The sequence below is a fragment of the Carcharhinus amblyrhynchos genome, chromosome X (assembly GCF_965287045.1).
Source record: "Carcharhinus amblyrhynchos chromosome X, sCarAmb.v2.hapA, whole genome shotgun sequence".
Lineage (NCBI taxonomy): Eukaryota > Metazoa > Chordata > Chondrichthyes > Carcharhiniformes > Carcharhinidae > Carcharhinus > Carcharhinus amblyrhynchos.
In genome coordinates, this window is record NC_137359.1 from 16,804,279 (window position 1) to 16,828,176 (window position 23,898).

The following is a 23,898-nucleotide window of genomic DNA, read 5'->3' on the forward strand; positions in this document are numbered from 1 at the left end:
TCTCTCTCCCTCCACTCCCCCTCTCTCTCTCTCCCTCCACTCCCCCTCTCTCTCTCTCCCTCCACTCCCCCTCTCTCTCTCTCCCTCCACTCCCCCTCTCTCTCTCTCTCCCTCCACTCCCCCTCTCTCTCTCTCTCCCTCCACTCCCCCTCTCTCTCTCTCCCTCCACTCCCCCTCTCTCTCCCTCCACTCCCCCCTCTCTCTCTCTCCCTCCACTCCCCCTCTCTCTCTCTCCCTCCACTCCCCCTCTCTCTCTCTCCCTCCACTCCCCCTCTCTCTCTCTCCCTCCACTCCCCCTCTCTCTCTCTCCCTCCACTCCCCCTCTCTCTCTCTCCCTCCACTCCCCCTCTCTCTCTCTCCCTCCACTCCCCCTCTCTCTCTCTCCCTCCACTCCCCCTCTCTCTCTCTCCCTCCACTCCCCCTCTCTCTCTCTCCCTCCACTCCCCCTCTCTCTCTCTCCCTCCACTCCCCCTCTCTCTCTCTCCCTCCACTCCCCCTCTCTCTCTCTCCCTCCACTCCCCCTCTCTCTCTCTCCCTCCACTCCCCCTCTCTCTCTCTCCCTCCACTCCCCCTCTCTCTCTCTCCCTCCACTCCCCCTCTCTCTCTCTCCCTCCACTCCCCCTCTCTCTCTCTCCCTCCACTCCCCCTCTCTCTCTCTCCCTCCACTCCCCCTCTCTCTCTCTCCCTCCACTCCCCCTCTCTCTCTCTCCCTCCACTCCCCCTCTCTCTCTCTCCCTCCACTCCCCCTCTCTCTCTCTCCCTCCACTCCCCCTCTCTCTCTCTCCCTCCACTCCCCCTCTCTCTCTCTCTCCCTCCACTCCCCCTCTCTCTCTCTCCCTCCACTCCCCCTCTCTCTCTCTCCCTCCACTCCCCCTCTCTCTCTCTCCCTCCACTCCCCCTCTCTCTCTCTCCCTCCACTCCCCCTCTCTCTCTCTCTCCCTCCACTCCCCCTCTCTCTCTCTCCCTCCACTCCCCCTCTCTCCCCCCCCCCCCCCGTCTGCCCCCATCTCTCCTCCCACCCTTCCCTCCCGTCTCCTATCACCCCCCTTTCTTTCCCTCTCTAGCTCTCTCCCCTTTCTCCCCCTCGTCTCTCTCTTCCCCTCACTGCCTTTCTCCCCATCTCCCCCTCACCCTCTCTCTCTCTCTCTCTCACCCTCTCCACCCTCACTATCAAGGAGGTCGGGAGAGGGAGGGGGCGAGTGGGAGGAATGGGGAGAGAGGGGTGAGTGGGTGGGTCGGGGGGAGGGTGAGGGCAAGTGGGAGGGTCGGGGGGAGGTAGGGTGCAAGTGGGCGGGTCAGGGAAGTGAGGCGGGGAATGGGCGGGTCGGGGTGAGAGAGGGGTCAAGTGGGAGGGTCAGGGGGATGAAGGGGGTGAGTGGGAGGGTCGGGGGGGGAGGTAGGGTGCGAGTGGGAGGGTCGGGAAAGGGAGACGGAGAGTGGGAATGTCGGGGGTGAGGGAGGGGGTGAGTGGGAGGGTCGAGGAAGGGAGGCGGAGAGTGGGAGGGTCAAGGGGAGGGAGGGGGTGAGTGGGAGAGTCAGGGGGAGGGAGGGGGTGAGTGGGAGGGTCGGGGAATGAAGGGGGCGAGTGGGAGGGTTGGGGAGGGAGGGGTGAATGGGAGGGTCAGGGGGGTGAGAGGGAGGGTCGGATAAGGGAGGCGGAGAGTAGGAGGGCCGGGGGGAGGGGGTCAGAAGAAAGAATTCACTGACATTTTTAGAGTGAGCTGTTGCAGAATTAGGAACTGTAGAATTGGTGCACAAATAGATTTCCCTTTTCTAATCACACACTGCGTTTTAAATACAAAGATATTTTCTTGAAGAATTAAAGCGCAACAAATCTCTCAGTATGTTTGAAATTGCGGTCAGATAAACATTTTCCTCACTCTTATCCTGATGAATACTAGTCCAATGAAACCGTACCTCAGGAAGCTGCAGTCTCTGCGAATAAACCCTGGCAGCAATATTTCCAGGAATCGGGGTTGTTTCCCGCTCACTAGATTGTCCCAACAATGGGACAACTTCCCGCACTCATTCACTCTCTGCGGAAACGGCTGCGCTCTGACTGACCGCCCTTCTTCCCTGAGCATCATGGGACCACAAACAGGGTTGCCATTCGTCCAGGATTGGCCTGGGTCCTCCAGGAATTGAAGGTTAGTATCCAGGAGACTGCCCGGAGCAAAATCCGTAGAGGAAAATCATCAGGGCTTTGAAATAAAAATAGAGGTGTTTTTTTTTCCGCTTTTCCTGACCATTTTCCCTCAGTAGTTGTAAGATGATGGGGACAGGGGGAGGGGAAGCTGACTGAATGTGAAGAATTGTCCAATCCAGAGACGCATTTTCCAACTGAGAGGCGTGGCAATGCAAAGTTGGACAACCAATGACTGGCGCATATGGGGGGAGGGCAGCTGGCAGCAGGAAGTCACATGATACCTCCAGTGCGCCATCCAAGTAAAGCTGGCAGCCCTGCCTGAGGTGAGGGCGACACGTTGGGTGAACGGATCACAGTCATGACGGTTTGAAATCCATCCGCGGGTGGCACCAAGCTTGCCCACAAACGGGCACAGGCGAATCTGCCATCCCATTTTGCACCCAGGCTGGAAATTGCAAAAGGGCGGAGTGTGAGATGGGCTGCCGAGTTGCCAAGCCTTCCAGGAGCAATTTCACCCCCTTCTTCCTTCAATCCAATGGAATGCTTTATGTAAGTTTGGCAACTTATATTGGTACAACATCCCAAGCCATGAATAATTCTCAAAACGTGATGAATTTTGTTATTTGCATCCAGCAATAAAGAGCAAGGAGATTTTGGTGTTGTAAATTGAGGGGGGGGGGGGTGGTTGGAATGTTGTCCTGGACAACATTTGGGAAGACTCCCATCACTCATCCCATGGGATCTTTAACATCCACCTCGGAACTGTCGATTGGCACTTCTGACAACAGACCATCGGATGTTTTTTTTTAAATTCAGTGATCAGAAGCCACATCTGGGTTCCCACATGAGCACATGTGGCTGGTGGCTAACGAAGCAGGCGACGCTGAGAGCCATCCCACAAGGAGAGGTGAGTTTGGATGCTTTCTGGGAAAGGAGAGGGGGAACGAGTTGGAGCTCTGCTGAAGGATGGGAAGTCAAGAGGCCTTACTGCCAGCAACTATCTGTGAACTCTCCTGCACCAAACGTGGTCACCTCAGCAAGAACCGCTTCCGGGTCAGAGCGGTCATGACTCATCTGTTGTCTGATCAAGGAGGAATTGTCACCGAATTGGTGCGTCACCCATATTAAGTTCCTGACATAACTTTTTATTTCTAATGAATGTGGGCATCTTGCTGGACAAGCATTTGCGCACCAGCCCTAATTGCCCCTTGAACTGAATGGTATTTTGGGCAGTTGAGTCAACCACATCACTGTGGCTCTGGAGTCACATGTAGGCCAGAAAGGACAACAAATTTCCTTCCCTAAAGGACATTAGTGAACCAGATGGGTTTTTCTGACAATGGTTTCATGGTCATCAGTAGACTCTTAATTCCAGGGGCTGAAATTCTCTGACCATTCACATCACCCCCCACCACTGTAAGCAAGGATGGAGAATTTGACGCTCAACCAAATCTCCATTCGCTGCAGCGGGACTGGAGAATCCTGCCGGCATGAACGGCCGGAAAAGTCTGGTCCAGATTTTTTATTCAATTTGAATTTCACCATCGACCATGGTGGGATTCGAACCCAGGTCCCCGGATCTTGACCTGGATTGCTAGTCCAGTGACAATGCCACTATGCCACTGCCTTCCCTTTGTTGTTGAAGCTGAATGTTCCTCACAGAAAGGTGGTGAACAGGAGTTGGGCTGGTTTTTGGGTCCCAAACTCACCTTTGATGGAAAGCGAATTAAAATCAAAACTTTGTCCAAGGTGCACCCTGAATTGGCATGGTGATGCATTCTCTGTCCAAGCAGGGGTGGCAGGCAGGCTTTTGAGCATATCGAAGGCCTTCCAGTTTCAAAGCAGCACCTGGCTGTCTTACAAGGCAGGAAATCAAGAGGGTGCTGCAATTGGAAACTTCTCTGTCAGTCATTTTCTCAAATTGTCATTAAAAAAACAAAGTCAGGCTGCCACTGTTGGGTGGCTGGAAAATGACCCTGCACAGGGTGGCCACAGAGGTAGGCAGGGAGGATCTGTAGCCCTGCCTGGAACACTGGCAAACTGCTGCCTGGTGCCTGCCTCTTGCTGGGTGCCTGCCTGCTGCTGGGTGCCTGCCTCTTTCTGGGTGCTTGCTTCCTACTGGGTGCCCGCATCTTGCTGGGCGCTAGTTTCTTGATCGGTGCCCACCTCCTGCTGGGTGCTTGCCTTGTGCTGGGTGCCCACATCAAGGAAAATGGCCAATTTCAGGAATGAGATTGGGAAACCAGCAATTTTCCCAATTGCTGGGAAATTTGGGAGCTTCCTCTACAATGCCATATCTGCTGTTGTTCCTAACCTCGGCAGGATTCAAAAATTTTCTGTGCTGAATTAATTGACCTCAGACAGCTGGCAGTGGCAGTGCACCCAGCATCTCTGAACTGGGGGAGAATAACCACAGGGCCTCCAGGAGACACGGGGCGCAATTCTCTCAAAAATAAAGTTTGAAGTGTCAAACCTGCCATTTTCTGACCCATTTTTCTCAGTGAGGTCAGGAATGGGAACTTACAGCATCCTGCGCAATACAGGGGCCGTAATGTGAATCTCGCCAGTAAGGCGGGGGGGGGGGTGGAAGCTCACCGGAAAGCCAGCTGCTGAGCACAAGGGGCGCTATTCCGCGGGGGACTGAGATGAGTGAAACTGGATGATTGGGTCCGGGGCTCGTTAGTGACATGTTAAATGTGTCATTAACGTGTTAAACATGACATGTTACATATGTCATTGATAATAAAACCACCTTCCCTGAGGCTGATTTCTCTGGCAAAATGGGGCCAGCAAGATCACAGGAGGTGGGAAACCGGACACGAACCTGATTTTTTGCCTTCTGCCCTATTGTATCTAAGATCGTGCCCCTGTTCTAAGGAGGCAAAGGTCATCGAGCTGTTGCCCCTGAGAACTATTTAATGATCGCTGCTAAAATGATGTGCTTTAGAGCCAATAATAAGGACCATCACCTTGGGGGACCTTCATCCGCTGGTCGCTTTGACTCAGAACCATTAGAGGCCAACATTTCCTCCAATTAGCGTGACTGATTGTGTTGAATGACAATAACCGCAACACGTGGGCATGGCGGTTAGCATTGCTGCTTCACGGTGCCAGGGACCCGGCCTCGGGTCACTGTGAGGGAGACTGGACGTTCTCCCCGTGTCTGCGTGGGTTTCCTCCGGGTGCTCCGGTTTCCTCCCACACTCCAAAAATGTGCAGGTTAGGTGGGTTGGCCATGCTAAATTGCCTCTTAGTGTCCAAAAATGTGATTTTGATTTTGATTTTTGATTGTCACATGTATTGGGATACAGTGAAAAGTATTGTTTCTTGTGTGCTATACAGACAAAGCACACCGTTCATAGAGTACATAGGAGAGAAGGAAAGGAGAGGGTGCAGAATGTAGTGTTACAGTTACAGATAGGGTGTAGAGAAAGATCAGCTTAATATATGGTAGGTCCATTCAAAAGTCTGGTGGCAACAGGGAAGAAGCTGTTCTTGAGTCGGTCGGTATGTGACCTCAGACTTTTGTATCTTTTTCCCAACGGAAGAAGGTGGAAGAGAGTATAGCAGATGTGCATGGGGTTCTTGATTATACTGGCTGCTTTTCCGAGGCAGTGGGAAGTGTAGACAGAATCAATGGGTGAGACGTTGGTTTGCATGATGGATTGGGCTACATTCACGACCTTTTGTAGTTTCTTGCGGTCTTGGTCAGAGCAGGAGCCCATACCAAGCTGTGATACAACCAGAAAAGATCCTCTCTGTGGTGCATCTGTAAAAGTTGGTGAGAGTCGTAGCGGACATGCTGAATTTCCTTAGTCTCCTGAGAAAGTAGAGGTGTTGGTGGGGCTTTCTTAACTATAGTTAAGAAAGGAGGGACCAGGACAGGTTGTTGGTGATCTGAACTCCCAGAAACTTGAAGCTCTTTATCATTTCAACTTCACGTTGATGTAAACAGGGGCATGTCCTCCACTATGTTTTCTGAAGTCGATGACTATCTCCTTTGTTTTGTTGATTCACCAGTTCACCATCTCACTCCTGGACTCTGTCTCGTCATTGTTTGAGATCCAACCCACTGGTGTCATCAGCAAACTTGAAAATGGAATTGGAGGGGAATTTGGCCGCACAGTCAGAGGTGTATAAGGAGGGGGCTGAGAACACAGCCTTGTGGGGCACCGGTGTTGAGGATGATCATGGAGGAGGTGTTGTTGCCTATCCTTACTGACTGCAGTCTGTGGGTTAGGAAGTTCAGGATCCAGTCCCAGAGGGAGGAGCTGAGGCCCAGGCCACGGAGTTTGGAGATGAGTTTCATAAGAATAATGATGTTGAAGGCTGAGCTGTAGTCAATAAATAGGAGTCTGACATAAGTGATGTGTAGGTTGGGCAGATTAGCAGGGTAAATACATGGGGTTACAGGGAGAGGGCTTTGGTGGGATGTTCTATCAGTTAAAATTATGAGGGGTATAGATAGGGTGAACAGTTGGAAGCTTTTTCCCAGGACAGAAGTGACAATTACAAGTGGATACAAGTTTAAATTAAAGGGGGAAAGGTTCAGTGGAGATGTGCAGGGAAGTTTTTTACACAGAGGGTGGTGGGGGCCTGGACTGCACTGCCAAGTGAGGTGGTTGAGACAGACATGTTAGCGATATTTAAGACTTATCTGGATAGACACATGGACAGACGGGGAATAGAGGGATATAAGTGGTTGGTCTAGATAGGTCAATGTGATCAGCACAGGCTTGAATAGGCGCAGACGTGACAGGCCAGATGACCTCCCTCTGCACTGTAGGGATTCCATGGTATGCATTCAGATACAAATCAGCCTTTATCTCATCGAATAGCAGGCTAGGTTTGAGGGGCTGAATGGCCTCCTCCTGTCACTCCATTTCTCTGCAATGTATACATTGAACCTTTTCCCTGTGTGTACGTTTGGGAGATAAGTGCTCCATCCCCTCCACTGTCTACAATTCCTTTTTGCGTCGCTTTAAAAGTAAACCGATTGGCGTTGGTCCAAAAATAGCCAAGAGGGGGGTGGCATTGAGCACTGCAGCTGCTAATCTCAAAGCCTTTGTCTTACTGTGCGTGAATTGTATGACGTTGGTCGGAGCTGTGCCCTGCACTGTTTGACGTCAGTGACACATAAGATTTTGTTGGGCTAGGGATAGTTATCCTCACTGATTTTTATCTTTCCTATCCATCCATAACCCTGCTGTTTCTCATCCCCCCTCCCCCCTCCAGCCCTTGTCTCTGCTCTTCTCCTCAACTCACAGGGCCCTATTTTACCATTAAAGTGCTGGGTGGACTTGAAACTGGGAGTGTTTCAGATCCAACTTTTAGACCCATTCTCAGGCACCCCCATACGCACTGTGCCTGAAAAAGTAGCAGCGATTCTGAATCGTGCTGCACAAGCCTGGGGACAGGGCTTAACACATCCGCAATCCAGCAGCTCCAATCAGAGTCCCCAGCTGCACACGCACAGAAAAGAAATTATAGAAAATTAATGATATCCCACCCAGGATAACCCTTCCCCTGGCCCCCACAGACGTTGCCCCATCCCCACAAAATTACTGACCCCCTTATCGCTCCACCCCCTTCACCACCCAGAATGATCGTGGCCCCCTGCGCCCCCCCCCCCCCCCCCCACTTTCCCCCCACTGATCACAGGCAGAGTGGCAGCAGACCCCCCTCCACCCCCACTGATCACAGACAGAGTGACAGTGGACCCCCCCCCCTTCCCCCTCACTGATCACAGACAGAGTGGCAGCAGACCCCCCTCCACCCCCCACTGATCACAGGCAGAGTGACAGTGGACCCCCCCCCTTCCCCCTCACTGATCACAGGCAGAGTGGCAGCAGACCCCCCCCCTTCCCCCTCACTGATCTCAGACAGAGTGACAGCGGACCCCCCCCCTTCCCCCTCACTGATCTCAGGCAGAGTGACAGCGGACCCCCCCCTTCCCCCTCACTGATCACAGACAGAGTGACAGCGGACCCCCCCCTTCCCCCTCACTGATCACAGGCAGAGTGACAGCAGACCCCCCCCTTCCCCCTCACTGATCACAGACAGAGTGGCAGCAGACCCCCCCCTTCCCCCTCACTGATCACAGACAGAGTGACAGCAGACCCGCTCTTCTCCCTCACTGATCACAGACAGAGTGACAGCGGACCCCCCCCCCTTCCCCCTCACTGATCACAGACAGAGTGACAGCAGACCCGCTCTTCTCCCTCACTGATCACAGACGGAGTGACAGCAGACCCCCCCCTTCCCCCTCACTGATCTCAGACAGAGTGACAGCAGACCCCCCCCTTCCCCCTCACTGATCACAGACAGAGTGACAGCGGACCCGCTCTTCTCCCTCACTGATCACAGACAGAGTGACAGCGGACCCCCCCCTTCCCCCTCACTGATCACAGACAGAGTGACAGCGGACCCCCCCCTTCCCCCTCACTGATCACAGACAGAGTGACAGCGGACCCCCCCCTTCCCCCTCACTGATCTCAGGCAGAGTGGCAGCAGACCCCCCCCCCTTCCCCCTCACTGATCTCAGGCAGAGTGGCAGCAGACCCCCTCTTCCACCTCACTGATCACAGGCAGAGTGGCAGCGGACCCCCCCCCTCCCCCCGACTTTCCCCTCACTGATCTCAAGCAGAGTGACAGCGGACCCCCCCCCCCTTCCCCCTCACTGATCTCAGGCAGAGTGGCAGCGGACCCCCCCCCTTCCCCCTCACTGATCTCAGGCAGAGTGGCAGCGGACCCCCCCCTTCCCCCTCACTGATCTCAGGCAGAGTGGCAGTGGACCCCCCCTTCCCCCTCACTGATCTCAGGCAGAGTGGCAGCGGACCCCCCCCTTCCCCCTCACTGATCTCAGGCAGAGTGGCAGCAGACCCCCCCCCTTCCCCCTCACTGATCTCAGGCAGAGTGGCAGCAGACCCCCCCCCTTCCCCCTCACTGATCTCAGGCAGAGTGGCAGCGGACCCCCCCCTTCCCTCTCACTGATCTCAGGCAGAGTGACAGCGGACCCCCCCCCTTCCCCCTCACTGATCTCAGACAGAGTGACAGCGGACCCCCTCTTCCCTCTCACTGATCTCAGACAGAGTGACAGCGGACCCCCTCTTCCCTCTCACTGATCTCAGACAGAGTGGCAGCAGACCCCCCCTTCCCTCTCACTGATCTCAGACAGAGTGACAGCAGACCCCCCCCTTCCCCCTCACTGATCACAGGCAGAGTGGCAGCGGACCCCCCCCTTCCCCCTCACTGATCTCAGGCAGAGTGGCAGCAGACCCCCCCTTCCCCCTCACTGATCTCAGGCAGAGTGACAGCGGACCCCCCCCTTCCCCCTCTCTGATCTCAGGCAGAGTGGCAGCGGACCCCCCCCCCTTTCCTCTCACTGTTCTCAAGCAGAGAGCTGTCGGACACTCAGCGCCTATCTCCTCACTAACTGGAGCGCCCGAATCGGACTTTTGTAGACCATGTCTGTTTTGCATTGATTCTGGATGGGTGAATGCGGTGGTAAAGGGGGGAAGTATCAGTAAGGTTGGGCACACAGCCCTTTAAATCCATTTAAATGCATTCAAATACATTTAAATGGCCATCACGCCTGTTTTGGGCGCAGTCCCAATCGCAGCCATTTTGGGCCTTGGTAAAGGGGGAACCGGTGCGGAGGCAGGCACGGATCACACTACTCACCTTACACCCGACTTTACCAAGTTTTTTGCACCTGAAAACGGGCGCAACGTGATGGTAAAATCAGGCCTACTGTGTGGGATTTTCCAGTCTTGCTCATGCCAAGACTGGAAAATCCCACCTAGGTCAACGGACCTTTGCTTGATCCATGTCCCGTCCTGCTACAGTTCCCATGGTGGGTGGGATTGGGATATTCCCCCCATGATTCGCCCCCGCCATCTTTCCCCTTGGCCTGATGAGGCGACTCATCCAGATGACGTTTATCCCGCCTCTCCCCACCTCCCAGAGGGTGAGTTCTCAGTTGAAGAGATGCTCCATTGGCCGCTGGTTGGAGGGCAACTCGCATTGCTGCCTCTGTCAGTCCCTGGTGCTTGGCAAGAGACGTTTGCCCACTGTCCTATCGCTATTTGCGCAGCAATTGTGCCTTGCAGCGCCACAGCGCCAAGCAGCTGGCACAGCTTGGTATAGCGGGCATGGCAGCTGGCTCCTCGGGCAGGCAAGCAGCGTCGCAAACACGAGCATCACGACTCGAGATGTAGAACCGGGCTTGGCGTAGTACTATGCTTAGTGTGCGTGGAGTGGAAGTGTGGGCCTGTGTGCTGTGTTCTTGTCTGTAGTTAACACTGAAGTCGAATGAATGTGTGTTATTTTCCAGGAAAGACGCTTGCACATGTACGTGGTTTATTGCCAGAATAAACCTAAATCAGAACATATCGTCTCAGAGTACATCGAAACCTACTTTGAAGTGAGTGCCCTTTCGTTTTGGTTTGACTCTGCACACACGACACTCAAAACCAGAAAAGTCACAGCACTGAAGGAGGCCATTCAGCCCATCTTGTCCATGCCAGCCAGCAGATACCCAGCCCTTCCTAACCCTATCTTCCTGCACCCGGCCCTGTAGCTTACAGCACTTAAGATGCAGATCCAACTACTTTTTAAAAGAGTTTAGGGTTTCTGTCTCCACCACCAGTTCAGGCAGTGAATTCCAGACACCCAGCACTCTCTGCCCCCTCTACACTTACTGCCACTTACCTTCAATCTGTGTCCCTGGTTCTAGAATTCTCCGCCAAGAGAACCACTATTATTATATCCACACCATCTCATCCCCTCACTATTCTCTACACCTCTATCAACTTACCCCTCTTTGTTCCAAGGAAAGTAACCCCAACTGATCCAATCTCTCCGACACTTTCCTAGCCCTGGTAGCGTTCATGCCCTGGCGGTACAATGGCACAGTGGTTAGCACTGCGGACTAACAGTGCCAGGGACCCAGGTTCAGTTCGGCCTCGGGTCACTGTTGTGTGGAGTTTGCACATTCTCCCTGTGTCTGCATGGGTTTCCTCCAGGTGCTCCGGTTTCCTCCCACAGTCCAAAGATGTGTAGGTTAGGGTGGATTGGCCATGCTAAATTGTCCCTTAGTGTCCAAAGATGTGCAGGTTAGGTGGATTGGCCATGCTAAATTGTCCCTTAGTGTCCAAAGATGTATAGGTTAGGGTGGATTGGCCATGTTAAATTGTCCCTTAGTGTCCAAAGATGTGCAGGTTAGGGTGGATTGGCCATGCTAAATTCTCCCTCAGTGTAACCCGAACAGGAGCGTGGCGACTAGGGGATTTTCACAGTAACTTCATTGCTGTGTTAATGTAAACCTACTTGTGACATTACTAAAATAAACTTAAACATTCTTGTAAACCTCCTCACACTCTCTCCAGAGCAATTATGTTCTTCCTGTGACATGGTGACCAGAACTACACACAGTGCTGCAGTTGTGGCCTCACCAGTGTTTTATCCAACAAAAGACTCAGTTCTTCAGTCACGTGCCTCAACCCAAGAAAAATCCCTTCATAAGTGGGGAGAGTAGGTAGCAAAATAGTTTGCTTGTTGCTTTTTGTCTCTGGAGAGTTGGCTCTGAATACATCTTAGGCTTCTCTCTCTCTGCCATTTGCAAGGTTTTAGCAGAAATGGGTTTCTAGTGAGTATAAGTCTGCACCATCCAATAGGACAGTAATTCCTTCAAAACTAATCATCTCACATAAACTGCACAACAGATTGGTGTGGGAAATGGAAACAATGTGTTAAGGCAGAGTAGTGACCCCCAGGGACCTAGGTTCAATTCCCGACTTGGGTCACTGTGTGTGGAGTTTGCATGTTCTTCCCGTGTCCGTGTGGGTTTCCTCCGGGTGCTCCGGTTTCCTCCCACAGTCTGAAAGATTTGCAGGTTAGGTATACTGACCATGCTAGATTGTTCCTTGGTGTCCAAAGATGTTTAGGTTAGGTGGATTCATAGAATCATACAGTGCAGAAAGAGGCCCTTCGGCCCATCGAGTCTGCACTGAACACAATCCCACCCAGGCCCTACCCCCATATCCCTACATATTATACTCACTAATCCCTCTAACCTATGCATCCCCAGACACTAAGGGGCAATTTCTTAGCATGGCCAATCAACCTAACCCACACATCTTTGGACTGTGGAAGGAAACCGGAGCACCCGGAGGAAACCCACGCAGACATGAGAAGAATGTGCAAACTCCACACAGACAGCGACCCGAGCCGGGAATCGAACCCAGTACCCGTGAAGCAGCAGTGCTGACCACTGTGCTACAGTGCTGCCCACTAAATTGGCCATGCTAAATTGACCCTTAGTGTCCAAAGATGTGTAGGTTAGGGGGATTGGCCGTGCTAAATTGCCCCTTAGTGTCCAAAGATGTGTGGGTTAGGGGGATTTACCATGTTAAATTGCCCCTTAGTGTCAGCGGGATTAGCAGAGTAAATGCATGGGGTTATGGCGACAGGACCTGGGTGGGATTGTTGTCGGTGCAGACTCGATTGGCCAAGTGGTCTCCTTCTTCACTGTAGGGATTCTATGATTCTAGAGGGAGCTTTCCTTAATGCTTGGGTGACCAAGTGTCACAAGAACTTAGAGGCTTCACCTCTCGTGAGTGCAAACTTCACTTGAGAAACAGGGGTAAACAATTTAATAGGACGCAGTGAATGCGGTGACCATGTGTGAGAAATTTTGGGGAAAGCAATATTCAGGGAGTCCGAAGGCTGATCGGCCTGCCATAGTAACATGTTGTCCTTGTTTTTTCAGGAGCTGAAGCAACAACTAGGCCACAGGCTTCAGCTGAATGACTTACTTATCAAACCCGTTCAGAGAATCATGAAGTACCAGCTTCTTCTGAAGGTGGGGACCAGTCTGTTCATGCCTGGGCCTACTGACAAACAAAATACACTTTGTTGAGGGGATGTTTGTTGTGGTTTGCATTGAAGTCCATTCCTTAACTGAAGTCCATTCCTCTACTTTGTCTAAATCCTTTTGAATCCTATTAACCTGCCCAAATTGGTCAACTAGTGACTCTTGTCAACCCCAACAGCAAAGATGAGGTGCAAAGGCTTAATCAGTGGTAGGGATGCAATTAGATTGGTGTGCGGTTTGTAGCAGTTGGTATTTGTTCCATTATCATTTACCTTGCGTCTTCCTGAAATCTTCCGTTCTGCTCCCAGATCTCTGCCAATATCCTTGATTGCCAGCGACTAGAATCTGCAAAAGAGCAACCCTCCCTTGCAAGACAACCCCACCACAATGTTCCTCCTCCCCTCCAGCAGGGAGACATTTCTTGCTCCGCCTGGCACTACCCAGTTCGCTAAAATCTGGGGAAATGGTGGGGCTGCTTCTGATTTTCTGGCGAGATTGAACCCGCACTTTGCAATGCCGCAAGTTGACTCTTTGGAACTCGGGGAGTTTGAATGCGCTAAAATGGACGCATAGCTGAGCCAGCAATGGTTGCTGTGCCGGCAGTAACGCTGCTTTGTAGAGCTGTTAAACATGGCGCCTTACCGAGCTGAAAACTTTCCTGACGCTGCCGTGTAGCGCGCTTGCACATACGTCTCTTGCAGTTGTCATGCTGATTGGATTGGCAGAGTGACCCAGAAGGCCTTGCAACTCCTTCAGCCCCTTAAAGGTAAACCCTGCTGCTTTTTTATTTGGCAAATACAATTTTACAGCCCTGCTTAAAAGCATCCCCGCAAAGCTCTGTGCTGAGAGTTTGATTCATTTTGTTTGTAACGTACATACTGTCCCCTGCCACCGGCTCCACAATTGTCCTCTGGAGTTTCCAACAATTTATGGATTAATCTCTTGCACGTGTGAACAGTCTAAGAAAGCAATCGTTGGGGTGTTCCAAATAGTGTATGCTTTCTTTATTTTCCAACACTTGTTTATTGATGAGAACAATGTTGTATGGTGCGTGTGTGTGTGTGGGGAGGGATGGAGGGGGCGGCATTAGGAGTCAGAGGCCAGAGGTCATTGTGACAAAATCTCAAGAAACAATGCCAGGGACCCAGGTTCAATTCCGGCCTCAGGTCACTGTCTGTGTGGAGTCTGCACATTCTCTCCCGTGTCTGCATGGGTTTCCTCCGGATGCTCCAGTCCAAGGATGTGCAGGTTAGGGTGGATTGGCCATAGTAAATTGCCCCTTAGTATCCAAAGGTGTGCAGGTTAGGTGGATTGGACATGCTCAATTGTCCCTTAGTGTCCAAAGATGTGTAGGATAGGTGGATTGGCCATGCTAAATTGTCCCTTAGTGTCCAAAGATGTGCTGGTTAGGTGGATTGACCATGCTAAATTGTCCCTTAGTGTCCAAAGATGTGCAGGTTAGGGTGGATTGGCCATGCTAAATTGTCCCTTAGTGTCCAAAGATATGCAGGTTAGGCGGATTGGCCATGCTAAATTGCCCCTCAGTGTACCTGAACAGGAGTGCGGTGACTGGGGGATTGTCACAGTAACTTCTTGCAGTGTGAATGTAAGCCTACTTGTAACACTAATAAATAAATAAACTTTAATACTTTAAAAACTCTTACCTTGCACAGGGCCCTTTTATGTAACACCTTACTGAATATCTTTTGGAAGATCAAATACTGCGATTTTTCAACCCCAGTACCCTGGGGCATTGTCGCGGACGGGATGGACTTGATGGATCTCTGCATTTTCCCATCCCATCTGTGACGATATCCACCAGTGCCGGGGCTGGGAAATTGCACCCCTACAATCTACTGGTTCCCCTTTATCCAGCCTGCTGGTTACATCCTCAAAGAACTCCAAATGATTTATCAAACCGAATCCCCTTTCACAACACCATCTAGACTCTACCTGAATGTATTCTGATTTTCAAAATCTCCTGCTACTACTTCCTAGCATTTTCCCAATGACCAATGTAAGGTGAACTAACCTATAATTTCTTGCTTCTACCTCCCTCCTTCCTTGAATAGGCGCGTAACATTTGTGGTTTTCCAATCCATGGGACTGTTCTGGAATTGAAGGAATTTTGGAAGATTGTACCCAATGTATCTACTATCCCTGCAACCACTCCTTTTAAGACCAGCCAGCCGTCAGACTTGTCAACCATTCAGGCCTCTTTCACCAAAGATAAACGGTGGAATTTTCCGCCTCATTCACCCCAAAACTGGAAAACCCTGCCCAATGTCAACAGACCTTTCCATGGTCCGCCCCTTGCCTGTTCCGATTCCCGTGGTGGGCGGGACGGTAAAATTCACCCAAATATTTAAAGTCCCTCTCTTGTTTTTATGTCCTGATTTCCCTTTTAGTGATTTCAACTGTGAAGACAGGTGCAAAACCTGTTCAAAGTTTCTGCCATTTCTTGTTTTCCCATTATTCCCCTGTTTCATCCTCTAAGAGACAAATGTTTACTTTAGCTACTGTCTTACTTTTTATATACGTGTAGAAGCTCTTATTGTCTGTTTATCTTTCTTGGGAGCTTACTCCCAAAATCCATTTTTGCCGTGCTTAATTTCATCATGGGTTCAAAAAAATTCTATCTCCTGGCCTATGCAAATTGTTTGCCTATTCTTTCAATTTCATACCATCCTTAACTTCCTTAGTTAGCCACACATGGTTCATTCTTCTCTTTCCCAACGGAATGCATCTTTGTTGAGTGTTATGAAATATCTCATTAAATATCTAGCCTTGCTTCTCTATTATCTTACCGTTAACCTATTTTCCCATTTTCTTTAGCCAGCCCTGTCTACATATCATTGTACTTGCTTTCATTTAAGTTTCAGACCCAAATTTCTCACCCCAAAAACTGAATGTAAAAGTCTATCATGTTATGATCGCTCTTCCCTAGAGGATCTTTTCCTATGAGAAGAGTAATTAATCCCTTCTCATTATACATTGCCTTTATTTAAGTTTTGAAACACTAATTTCAGACCCAAATCTCTCACCTCAAAAACTGAATGTAAAAATTTATCATGTTATGATCACTTCCCTAGAGGCACTTTCAGAATCATAGAATCCCTACAGTGCAGAAGGAAGCCCTTCAACCCATCCAGTCTTCATCAACTGCAATCCCACCCACACCCAGGCCCTATTCTCGTAATCCTTCATATTTACCCCGCTAATCCCTCTGACATTAGGGTTAATTTAGCATGGCCAATCCACTAAACCTACACATCTTTGGATTGTGGGAGGAAACCCATGCAGACAGTCACCCAAGGTTGGGAATTGAACCCGGGTCCCTGGCGCTGTGAGGTAGCAGCCAGTGTACCGCCCACTACTTTCCAATGAGAAAATGAATCCCGTCTCATCACACATTACCAGATCTAAGGTAACCTGTTCCCTGGTTTGTCCCAAGACATTTTGGTTTAAGAAACTCCCCTGAATTCACTCTATAAAGCTATCCTTAAGGCTATCTTTGCCAATGTGACTCGGGCACTCTGTATGAAGGTTAAAGTTTCCCACAATTATTGCAGTATCTTTCTTACAGATCCCCATTATTATGTGACAAAATTACTCCTAATTTCAATCCTAAAAGGCCTCTAGCCCCTGTTTTGCATGCCTGACATCCCAACCAGCAGAAATAATTTCTATCTAACCTGTCCGTTCCCTTAATATTGCAATGGCTTTGATCCAATCAACACCTACCCTTCTCAGTTCCAGGAAATACAACCCTCTGTAGCACGATCTTCTCCTGCTGTTTTAACTCTTACACTGCACTGCCTGCACCATTTACCATGAGTTGTGGGAAAATAAAATAGCAGTTTGCCACCTGACTCCCGGTTGCAGACCATTCTTTTCTCCAAACGACCTTGGTATCGCCGGCGTCATTGTAAGATTTCCAATGACAGGCACAGAAACTCAACCCAGTCAGTACTGATCGACACCCATGCTTAATGCTAAAACCATGCAGCTCTTTACTGTGACAAAGTTCTATGAGGGTGGCACAGTGGTTGGCACTGCTGCCTCACAGCTACTGGGACCCGGGTTCGATTCCCAGCTTGGGTCACTGTCTGTGTGGAATTTGCATGTTCTCCCCTGTGTCTGTGTGGGTTTCTTCTGGGTGCCCTGGTTTCCTCCCACAATCCAAAGATGTGTAGGTTAGGGTGGATTGACTGTGTAAAATTGTCCCTTATGTCCAAAGATGCGTAAATTAGGTGGATTGGCCATCTAAATTGTCCCTTAGTGTCCAGTGATGTATGGGTTAGGGAGATTATCGGGGGTTACAAGGATGGGGCCTTGATAGGATCCTCTGTCGGAAAGTTGGTGCAGACTTGATGAGTCGAATGGCCTCCCTCTGCACTGTAGGGATTCTATGATTCTGTGAACATGAGACAGATTATCAGCATTCCATAACTCAAATGAATAATTTTTATTCTGTGGATTGCTGCTACGTTGGAAGCGATGTGAGCAACTTTTAGCAATCTTCTTAGTAACTACGGATCTATTCATCAGGCAATATTCAGAAATTTCTAGAACAATGTTGTACTCCGGGAGTTATAGCATGAGATTTTAACTGCTTCAGAACCCTTCTGCCTACACAGAGTTAAAATTGGGCTAATAGAATCCCACAGAAAGAGGCCATTCAAACTATCATGCAGGCCCTTTATCCAACAAAGTTGCCTCCCCTGCTCGTCCCAGAGCACCATAGGCTTTGCAAGTATTCATCCAATTTTAATTTACTTATTTATTCATGGGATGTGGATATCGCTGGCTAGAACCAGCATTTATTGCCCATCCCTAATTGCCCCTTGAGAAGGTGGTGGTGAGCCGCCATCTTGAACCCACTGCAGTCCATGTGGTGTAGGTACATCCACAGTGCTGTTAGGGAGGGAGTTCCAGGATTGTTATTGGACATCAGTCAGTCCGTGTGGTGTAGGTACACCCACAGTGCTGTTAGGGAGGGAGTTCCAGGATTGTTATTGGACATCAGTCAGTCCGTGTGGTGTAGGTACACCCACAGTGCTGTTAGGGAGAGAGTTCCAGGATTGTTATTGGACATCAGTCAGTCCGTGTGGTGTAGGTACACCCACAGTGCTGTTAGAGAGGGAGTTCCAGGATTTTGACCCAGTGACAGTGAAGGAACGGCCGATATATTTCCAAGCCAGGATGGTGAGTGACTTGGAGGGGAACTTGCAGGTGGTGGTGTTCCCAGGTATCTGCTGCCCTTGTCCTTCTAGATGGAAGTCACTGCTCAGTTCGCTCCCCTGTTTAGTCAGGCAGTGCAGTCCTGATCGGCTAGGTTAAGTGCAGCATTACAGACAAGTAACGGATGGACTTGGCATCAATAGGAACGCATGCCTTTTGCACTGCCTGCTGTTTACTGTGTGTGACACACTTCCCACTCTCTTGTCTTGGTTTCCCCAATGTCCCAAGCGTTTTTTGTATGATTCCGTTCACTCCCTATGCCTCCCACATCCTGTCCATTATTCCAGCTGCACGATTTCAGGCCGTGCTATCTATATGTGTTGGTTCAGCAAGACTGGGCAAGCGAGTGCAAGAGCCCTTTAACTGTACTTTTAACAAGCTTCACTGTATGGAGCCTCTGTGCAGTACAGAAGGAGGCCATTCGGCCCATCAAGTCTACACCAACAACAATCGCCCTATCCCTGTAAACCCACACATTTACCCTGCTACCAAGGGGGCAATTTAGCATGGCCAATCCATCTAACCTGCACATCTTTGGGACACTAAGGGACAATTTAATATGGCCAATCCACCTACCCTGCACATCTTTTGGAGCTCAGGAGGAAATCAGAGCATCCGGAGGAAACCCATGCAGATACGGGGAGAATGTACAGACTCCACACATGACAGTGACTCAAGCTGGGAATTGAACCCGGGTCCCTGGCACTGTGAGGCAGCAGTGCCAACCCACTGTGCTGTCGTGCCACCCACTATTGCTCGAGCCACCGGTGAGCAATTTTGGATGATGCACAAATGGCTGGCCTGTCCTTGCACCAGAAGTTCCTCCATCTTAAACTGTGTGTTAAAACAAGGAAGCTGAGGTTGTGCTGTTCCATTGTAGAACTGCTCTGTGTGTTTGACAGATAGTGCCTGGAAGCAATCATCCTGTTGTTTATATTACTGACACAGATTTTGAGACTCTTTAGTTATCTGTTTTGTTTCTTTCCTTTCCAGGATTTCCTGAAATATTGCAAGAAGGCTGAGGTGGACACCACCCAGTTAGAGGTACTGCCATTACTGGACCATCCAACCTAAAGGGGACACTTACTGGCCAAATGTTCCACCATTCTCCAGCCTCCCTCAATCCATCCAAAACCCTGCTGCTCCTGAGATAAGTCACACCAATTCCAGCTCACACATAGGTGCAGGAGTAGGCCATTCAGCCCATTGAGCTTACCATGTCATTATATGATTATGGCTGACCACGCATTTTTCAGTACCCACTCCCACTTTCTCTCCATATTCTTGATCCCTTTAGTGGCAAGGGCCACATCCAGCTCTCTCTTGAACATATCAAACTGAGCTTTCTGTGGTAGCGAATTCCACAGGTTCACAACTCTCTGAGTGAAGAAATTCTTTCTCATCTCAGTCCTGAATAGCTTAACCCTTATTTTTAGACTGAGACACCCCTATTCTTACCCCTCCATTGGCACCTTCAAGATTCCAACTTTCTCATCCTTGTTTTCAAATCCCTCCATCTCCTCACCCTCTCCCTATTTCTGTAACCTCGCCTCCAGCCTCCTACACGCCTCCCTATCTCTGTAACCTCCTCCAGCTCCACACCCCCTCCCAATCTCTGTAACCTCTTCCAGCCCCCTACATCCCCTCCCTATCTCTGTAACCTCCTCCAGCCCCCCTCCCTATCTCTGCAACCCCCTCCAGCCCCCTACACCCCTCCCTATCTCTGTAACCCCCTACACCCCCTCCCTATCTCTGTAACCTCCTCCAGCCCCCCTACACCCCCCTCCCTATCTCTGTAACCTCCTCCAGCCCCCCTACACCCCCCTCCCTATCTCTGTAACCTCCTCCAGCCCCCCTACACCCCCCTCCCTATCTCTGTAACCTCCTCCAGCCCCCCTACACCCCCCCCTCCCTATCTCTGTAACCTCCTCTAGCCCCCCTACACCCCCTCCCTATCTCTGTAACCTCCTCCAGCCCCCTACACCCCCTCCCTATCTCTGTAACCTCCTGTAGTCCCCTACACCCCCCTCCCTATCTCTGTAACCTCCTCCAGCCCCCTACAATTCTCTGAGATCTCTGCACTCCTCTAATTCTGGCCTCTTGAACATCCCTGATTTCCATCGCTCTGCCATTGGCGGCCGTACCTTCAGCTGCCTCTGCCCCAAACTCTGGAATTCCCTCCCTAAACCTCTCCATCCCCCTCTCCACCCCTTCCTTTAAGATGCCCTGTTAAATCAACCTCTTTAATCGCGTTTTTGGTCACCGGACCTAATATCTCGTTACGTAGCTCAGGGTCAAAGTTAGCGAGACTAGTTGGGATGATTTACATTCTGGAAGAATATGCAAGTTGTTTTTTGTGACTCTGGCATGCCAGGGCTATTTCACTGGTTGGCTGACAGGTTCGGCACAGAACCAGCAAGTTCAGCGGGTAATAGGGAAGGCCAGTGGAATGTTGGCCTTGATTCCAAAGGGAATGGTGTATTAAAATAGGGAAATCTTGCTGAAACTATACAGGAACTCTAGTTAGACCACACCTGGAATACTGTGAACAGTTTTGGTCTCCTTATCTAAGAAAAGATATCCTAGCATTGGAAGCAGTCCATAGAAGGTTCACTCAGTCGATCCCGGGGAGGAAGGGATTTTCTTATGAGGAGAGGCTGAGTAGGTTGGGTCTGTACTCATTGGAGTTTAGATGAATGAGAGGTGACCTTATTGAGAAGTAATAGATTCTCAGGGGGCTTGGCAGGGTAGATGCTGAGAGACTGTTTCCCCTTGGGGAGAGTCTGGGACCAGAGGGCAGCATCTCAGAGTAAGGGGGTCACCCATTGAAGACAGAGATAGGAGGAATTTCTTCTCTCTGAGGGGAGTGAATCTGTGGAATTCTTTACCACAGAGGACTGTAGAGGCTGGGTTGTTAAATATGTTCAAGGCTGAGATTGACGGATTTTTCATCAGTAAGGGAATCGAGGGTTATGGGTTTAAGGCAGCAAAGTGGAGTTTCTACCTAACCTGCACATCTTTGGACATTAAGGGACAATTTAGCATGGCCAATCCACCCTAACCTACACATCTTTGGGACACTAAGGGACAATTTAGCATGGCCAATCCATCCTAACCTGCACATCTTTGGGACACTAAGGGACAATTTAGCATGGCCAATCCACCCTAACCTACACATCTTTGGACACTAAGGGACAATTTAGCATTGCCAATCCACCCTAACCTACACATCTTTGGACACTAAGGGACAATTTAGCACGGCCAATCCACCCTAACCTGCACATCATTGGACACTGAATGTCTATGGAGTGTGGGAGGAAACTGAAGCAGCTGGAGGAAACCCATGCTGACATGGGGGGAACATGCAGACTTTGCACAGATAATTGCCTGGAATTAGAATTGAACCCAGGTCCCTGGCACTGTGCAGCAGCAGTGCTAACCACTATGCCACCCCATGGGGTTAAAAATTTAATTGTGCTGATTGATACTGAAAATACTGAAACAAGTGTTAAATTTTTTTTACACATTGGACGAAGAAGCTTTAAACTGCACATGCTGACTGCGTCCATCCCTGATGGAGAATTATGGCCTAAATACAGTCACGTCCTGCCTACAGTGGAGTACCTTCCACTCCAACTAATTGCACAATTCATCTACTTGAACCTTCCTGTTGAGCTACAAGGATAAGGAGATCATTTCCATTTGATGCTGCACTCTTCACAATCTCCAAAAGTACTCCAAAACGAATGAAACATGGGGAGAGGCAGCAAGGTCTCTAAACAGTGATGAGATAATGGAGAAGTTAATCTGTTATTTTTGTTAAGCTGTTGTTTGAGAGATAATTGTTGGCCAGGGCACTGGGAAGATCACACCCTGTTCCTCCTCTGGGATGGCACTGCTGCCTCACAGCGCCAGGGACGTGGGTTCGACTCACGGCCTTGGATCACTGTCTGTGTGGAGTCTGCACGTTCTCCCCGTGTCTGCGTGGGTTTCCTCCAGGTGCTCCGGTTTCCTCCCACAGTCCAAAGATGTGCCAGCTAGGTGGATTGGCCAGGCTAAAATTGACACTAGTGTCAGGGGAATTAGCAGGGGGTAAATATGTGGGGTTATGGGGATAGGTTCTGAGTGGGATTGTTGTCTTTACAAATTTGATGGGCCAAATGGCCTCCTTCTGCACTGTAGGGATTCTGTGATTCTGAGTCAGGATGCCATGTGACTGCTTTATAAAACTTTAGTCAGGCTGTACTTAGAGTATTGCGTTCAATTCTGGTCGGAAAGATGTGGAGGCTTTGGAGAGGGTGATTGCAATCTATAATCTATAGAAATCTATAAAATTCTGAAAGGCATAAATAGGGTTTGACAGTTAGAATCTTTCTCACAGAGTTGAAATGTCTAATACTAGGGGGCACGCACTGAAAGTGAGAGGGGGAAAGTTCGAAGGAGATGTGAGGGGCAAGTTTTTTTACACAGAGAGTGTCTGGAACGCGCTGCCAGGGGTGATGGTGGAAGCTGATACGATGGGGGGTGTTTAAAGGGCTTTTAGATAAGCATATGAATATGCAAAGAATAGAGGGATATCAGAGAATCATAGACTCCTACTGTGCAGGAGGCCATTTGGCCCATCGAGTCTGCATCGACCACAATCCCACCCAGGCCCCATCCCCATAACCTCACATATTTGTCCTGCTAATCCCCCTGATACTAAGGTCAATTTAGCATGACCAATTCATCTAACCCGCACATCTTTCAGTCTGTGGGGGGAAATCCCACATGAAACCCACGCAGGCATGGGGAGAACGTGCAAACTCCACACAGACGCAAGGCCTGAATCGAACCCGGTCCCTGGCACTGTGAGGCAGCAGTGCTAACCACTGTGCCACCATGCTGCCCCCGGAGCAAGGGCAGGCAGAAGGGATGAGTTTAATTTAGCATCATGATCGGCACAACATGGTGGGCCAAAGGGCCTATGCTATACTGTTCTAGTTTGTATATAATGCACAGACACATCCCCATTGAATGGAATGGCAGGAATGTCAGTGTAGAGAAGACAATCCTATTTGTATATGCTTAAATCGTGCAATGTTTCTACCTTTGTAGAAAGCTGTGGAGGTGATGTGCTTTGTGCCGAGACGCTGCAATGATATGATGAACGTGGGCCGTTTACAGGGCTTTGAGGTAAGCCTTGATTTCACTTCCATTCCTTAGGGGACTGCAGAATGTCTCTGTTGTTACGTCATTGACAAAGTCCTGTTAACAAGCCTTGGAAAGTCTCCTCCTGCACCGTCTGGTCAGTATAGGAATAGAGATGTTTTGCTACAGTTGTATAGGGCGTTGGTGAGGCCACACCTGGAGTATTGTGTGCAGTTTTGGTCTCCTTATCTGAGGAAGGATGTCCTTGCTATAGAGGGAGCACAGCGAAGGTTTACCAGGCTGATTCCTGGGATGGCAGCTCTGTCATATGAGGAGAGACTAAGTCGGTTAGGATTATATTCACTGGAGTTTAGAAGAGTGAGAGGGGATCTGATAGAAACTTATAAAATTCTAACAGGGTTAGACAGGGTAGATTCAGAAAGAATGTTCCCGATGGTGGGGGGAATCCAGAACTAGGGGTCATGGTTTGAGGATAAGGGGT

At 50.1% G+C, this 23,898-nt stretch overlaps 1 protein-coding gene across 4 annotated transcripts in view; it reads left to right on the forward strand.

Moving 5' to 3' along the window:
* The window catches only part of LOC145361989 (rho guanine nucleotide exchange factor 25-like), a 196,279-nt gene that overhangs the window by 158,480 nt on the left and 13,901 nt on the right, over positions 1-23,898 (forward strand). For 3 of the 4 annotated variants that reach the window (XM_080217993.1, XM_080217992.1, XM_080217995.1), the window contains 4 exons: positions 10,482-10,571; positions 12,918-13,010; positions 19,260-19,310; positions 23,364-23,441. In XM_080217993.1, coding sequence (XP_080074119.1) covers positions 10,482-10,571; positions 12,918-13,010; positions 19,260-19,310; positions 23,364-23,441 — 312 coding nt within the window. The remainder of the gene's footprint in view (positions 1-10,481; positions 10,572-12,917; positions 13,011-19,259; positions 19,311-23,363; positions 23,442-23,898) is intronic. The other variant, XM_080217994.1, reaches the window with a different exon arrangement.